The following is a 5243-nucleotide window of genomic DNA, read 5'->3' on the forward strand; positions in this document are numbered from 1 at the left end:
ACTGGCCCATTAGGAGAAGTTAGGGGCGCCAAGCCCAACTCCCGAATCTATAAATAGGGAGCGGTTACCAATTGTAAAGGACTCTTAGTTCATTTGAGAAATAAAAGACTTGAAATTCAGTTATTTTCTCTCTCTAAGCGGTTACGCTCTCATTCTCTCTAGATTCTCACATCATGATCCTCTGACTATGGGTACCGTACCTCATCTCTATGTTCTTGGATAGAACATTTGGCGCCGTCTATGGGGATTGGTAGATTTCGATTCCCGGATCACGTGGATTGTGATTTGATTGAGAGAAGTTCGATTTTCAGTGCAATTCTCTTCGGTTTTCTGGAATTTTGGTTGAATTCCTAGTTCCCTGGTGAAGCCTAATGGAGGCACATTGTCGACGAAGTAGGGGAAGGCTGAGATACGCGTGCGGTTCGTCATTGCGTCATGCATGCGGAAGGCGGCGCGATGAATCGGGAGATGGACTGCTGACATTCGAGACGCCGGACGCTAGCAGAGATTTGAGATGGTTAATCTACGACGTTAATAACCGCCTAGAGCAGCCGGATAGGGAAGAATGATGTGCTTACCACCGAACAACAGGCCACGTTACAGAGGAATGTCACGATTTGCAGCGCGCGGTGGAGCGGTTGATAGCGATACGGGAACCAATCAGACCTCAGAGGGATCGGGCCTTAACAACTAGGGAGGTGAGCACGATTGCAGGAGGATTTGGTGGAGGTGGAGTCACTAGTGCAGCAAGGAAGCGATACGCCAGGGCGGTGAACGCGGTCATAGAGACTCCTTTTGGTTTTTCACACCCAGACATTAGATTCTCGTCCACAGACTTCTGCGGAATAAAGCCACACCTGGACGATCCGATTGTGGTCCTACTGCGTGTCAACCAACTCAATGTACAGCGAGTGCTTCTAGATCAAGGAAGTTCGGCGAACATCATTTACGGTGATGCATTTGATTGGTTCGGTTTGAAAGAAGGAGACCTCACTCCCTACGCAGGGACTCTTGTGGGGTTCGCGGGCGAACAAGTATGGGTAAGGGGCGTTCTCGACCTTGATACTACATTTGGTGAATTTGAGAACGCCAAGACACTGAAAGTGAGATACCTAATCCTGGGAGCGGTGGGATCCTACAACATGATAATCGGCCGGAATACCTTGAATCGTCTATGCGCCGTGATCTCAACAGCATATCTAGCGGTCAAGTATCCGTTACCAAATGGGCGAATTGGGAGAGTTGTTGTGGACCAGAAGAGTGCAAGGGAATGCTATTGCAACGCGGTGGAACGATATGGGAAAAAGAGTGCTTCGACATGACACCGATGCAACGAGGGCGACGTGCCAGAGGAAGACCTAGATCCGAGAGGCGAGAGGTGCGTCAACAGGCCCACACCGATCGAAGAAACTAAGGAATTGAAATTTGGCGAGAAAGTCCTCAAAATTGGAACCAGGTTGACTGAGAATCAAGAACAGAGGCTATCGAAGCTATTAGGTGAAAATCTGGATCTTTTTGCTTGGAGTCACAAAGACATGCCTGGAATAGACCCAAACTTCATTTGCCACAGGCTAGCATTAAATCCCGGTGTCAAACCAATAACCCAGACACGCCGGCGAATGGGCGATGAAAAGGAAAAAGCGATTCAACAAGAGGTTAACAAATTGCTGGCGGCAGACTTTATGTGAGAACCCTTCCAACATGGCAGTGGAACTAGACTTGTTATCTGAAACGCGAGACGAGGCTCGTATCAGAGAGGCTGCAATGAAGCAGCGAGCTGTAGCGAAATATGACACAAAAGTTCGCCCAAGGGCGATGCAGGAGGGGGATCTGGTGCTTAAGAAACGAACCGGGAACACGGGAAACAAGTTAAACTCGATCTGGGAAGGCCCTTACAGGATTTTGAAGGTATTAGGGAAGGGGGCCTATCACGAAGCTTAGATGGGAGGCGGGTGCCACGGTCTTGAAATGTGGCGAGTTTGAGGTACTATTATAGTTGAAGCTTAAGGAAGAGCCCAGCTTGGCATGAGGGCGAGCAGCTAAGTGCGACTCACAAAGACTGACGGATTAAAAACAAAGACATGTTCTTGTTCTCCATCTCGGGAGTTTGTTGGAAAATAACGCCTGAATAGTAAAAACAAAGACACGTTCTTGTTCTCAATCTCGGGAGTTTGTTGACTATAACGTCTGATTGAAAATACAAAAATTGTATCCAGCCATTTCAATCACACTGAATTGCGGCAAGAGCTAGGTGGGAAAAATACCCTGAAGGTGGCGATCCCAACACGACCTTGATGTCTGGGGATCGCTCCGGAAAGGCCGACGCAACTTGCCGTCACTCGTCGGCGATGTGTGCGGATAAGCTTCTTATCCATACAAACTCCCCGAAATATGGGCGAGCGAACCTAACTAGGCTAAGTCTCTGGCAACCTATATGGCCATTGGGACCCGAGCGACTGTATGTCCTCGCCAAGCAAAGCTGGCCAGGCCACACCTGATCTTACGAGAAATATGGTGTAAACAAAGTCTCAATTCAAAAACTGAGCAAAAGTCCTAGTTAAACCCAGCACACCACCAATGTCGTTGAACGTAATTCAGAAACAAAGAAACTAAAAGGGGGTGCGGAAGAGAGCGAGAAAAAACGTTGGGAAGCGTTAAAACAGACATAGGAAGTAAAACTTAACTGATTAATTAAAAGATGAAAGTACGACGATAACGATCAAACAAAGTAAAAAGAAGTAACATTACAATTATTCAAAGTAAATTAACACATTATATCTTCTTCTCTTGTTCCACAGCATCCCCGAGATCAACGTCAGCAACTTCCGGTGGGTCTTGCGGACCCTCTAACCCAGCAGGAGTAACCCTTTTAAAAGCACCCAAGGGGTCAAGGTTGATAGTAGGATGAAGGTGCTTGACTTGTGCTTTGGCGATCAAGGAGCCGCGAACACGCTCCTTGGCGGCCGCATGGGCGGCTTCACTCCTTATCTTCTCTTTCAGGGTGGCGGCTTGAGCCTCGTAGTCAGCCAAAAGTTTACACTTGAATGTCAGATCCGATTGGGCCTCAGCAAGTGCCTCATTCTGGCCCTCCAGTTCCTCACGCAAATCAGCAATCTCCTTGTCTTTGGCGGCGAGGAATTTTTCCTGAGAGGCAACAGTGATCTCCTTTGCATCAAGGTCCCGCTGGAGCTCCTCGACCTAGGCCTCAAGTTTTTCTTCCTTCTCGTTCGCCTTTATCATCTCAAGTTTTGCATCCTTAAGCTTCTGTCGCATCTTCTCTGTCTTACTCTCCTCCGCCGCCAACTGGTTGGACAGCTTGGAGCAGGTGTCATTGGCCCGAAGGTTATCAGAACGCAGCTTCTCTACCTCTTGGCGAAGTCCGACAATTCCAGTAAGAGGTCGCACCTGCCAAGCCACCTGAGCGAACAGGCAGCCGGCGCGAAGGAGATTTAACACAGCTTCCTGAGCAACGTCTTGTGGGTTCTGGCTGGGAGCCCCCTTTAATTTTTCAAGATAAGGGTGGGAGAGGAGAAAGGAAAAAGGATATGGGGGAGAGCTGCTGGAAGGACCCGTGGGCTGGGCTGCAGAGAGATTCTCCCCCTCGCCACCAACCCCGGGAGAATTAGGGGCCGATGGACCGAGGGTCACCTTGACAGGCGAAGGAATCGGCGGGCGGATAGAAGAGGGTGATCGCTGACCTTCCGCCAAAGTCACGGGGCGAGGAGCATCTGGCGTCTGGGAAGCATTAACCTCGCTAGGATGGTCGGACGCCAAGGGGTCGCAAGCGCTATCCGTGACAACAGGGTCAGGCGCGACGAACCCTCCGCCTGTGCCGGTCAAAGGAGTGGTTTGGGGGTCTGGCTCGCCCACTTTGCTCCTCTTGGGTGAGCAGGCGCTCACTGGTGAACTCTGTCTTTTTCCTCCAACTTCAGCAACTCGTGGTTTAACAGACATCTTCGTGCGCACGACCCCTCATCAGATAATAAGACATTGCGCGTTTCACCCTGAGACTGTATGCGCTTCTTCTCCAAAGAGTCCATCTCCACAGTGCTTCCCTATAGTCTGTACCCCTGTTCAGGAACCGTTTTATGCACCTGAGAATCCAGAAGAGAAGAAATCACCAAAAACAAATTCCTCCAAGAAGAGTTCTCAGCGGGGACGCCCAAAGGGAAGTAAAAACAAACCTATCCCTCTTCCGACAGGTTTTTTAGAGCCCGTGCAGGGGGAAGATAAAGTGACAACCAGAGCTCAGAGAACTTGGCTACTTGGCAAACAACTGGGTTTGAAACCACGAGGGTCGGAGGCTTTAATGCTACGTGGATTAGATGCTCAAATCCGTCAAAATCACCCCCATCTCAACTAATATGTCTGGACCTTGGTTAACTTGGAATGTCCGCGGGCTAGGAGGTTCAACAAAACGTGAGGCAGTGAAAAAATCAGTGATGCAATTGAAACCGGAACTTTTGCTGATACAGGAAACAAAACTGAATGAGCAACAACAACGTACAATAACTCTATGGACTCAAAGTTTTAATATGCAGCATGTTGAGTCTTATTCTGTGGGAATAGCAGGTGGATTGATGTGTTTATGGAGGGAGAGCTCTTTGCAGGTCCTGACAGCGGCTGTAGAAACCTGGTTTATTCTTCTGACTGTGAAACTTCCTAATCTGAATCAGTCATTTCTAGTAGGCAATGTATATGGTCCTCATTCGGAGGCTGATCGCAGACTATGTTTTGAAGCTTTGAAGAATCGTGTTATGCGCTATGGTGGCTTGGTGAGTCTTGGGGGTGATTTTAACGCAGTCCTGCTTGGTTCAGAACGATCCTCAGGAGGAGTCTTACATGTGGGTGATTTATCGTGTCAGCAGTTTGTGCAGGACAACAATTTAGTGGAGCTGCCTTTGAACAACGGTGATTTTACTTGGTTTTCAAGCCGTAATGAAGGTCTGTGGAGTCGTCTGGATCGCTGGTTGGTGTCTGATGAGAAGCTGTTTGGGCCATGAAAGTGCTTGGAATTTTGTTCTGCTCATTTAAATATTCAGAATCATTATTAATGTGGGGCATGATTGCTTGTTCAGTTGCAGAATGGCTTTCCCATGTTGGTGGTACTCTTTTTCCTTGCTAGGTTTTTATCCCATTGGATTTTTCCTAACAAGGTTTTAATGAGGCTCCTTCATGGGATTCGTTTAGCGGCCATTCTGTGGGTTGGTGGTGGGTTTAGTGCACTTCTCAGCTTTGCACTT

At 48.5% G+C, this 5243-nt stretch overlaps 1 protein-coding gene across 1 annotated transcript; it reads left to right on the forward strand.

The window, feature by feature from the left end:
* The first annotated feature begins 4364 nt into the window (after window positions 1-4364).
* On the forward strand, window positions 4365-5003 carry LOC130747394 (uncharacterized). Its single transcript, XM_057600335.1, has one exon. The coding sequence runs from the start codon at window positions 4365-4367 to the stop codon at window positions 5001-5003; it is 639 nt and encodes a 212-aa protein (XP_057456318.1).
* The last annotated feature ends 240 nt before the right edge of the window (window positions 5004-5243 follow it).

The sequence above is a fragment of the Lotus japonicus genome, chromosome 1 (genome assembly GCF_012489685.1).
Source record: "Lotus japonicus ecotype B-129 chromosome 1, LjGifu_v1.2".
NCBI classification, from domain to species: Eukaryota; Viridiplantae; Streptophyta; class Magnoliopsida; order Fabales; family Fabaceae; genus Lotus; species Lotus japonicus.

Coding starts and splice junctions, on each gene's coding strand:
- LOC130747394 (XM_057600335.1), top strand. CDS start 4,365: ATGTCTGGACCTTGGTTAACTTGGAATGTCCGCGGGCTAGGAGGTTCA.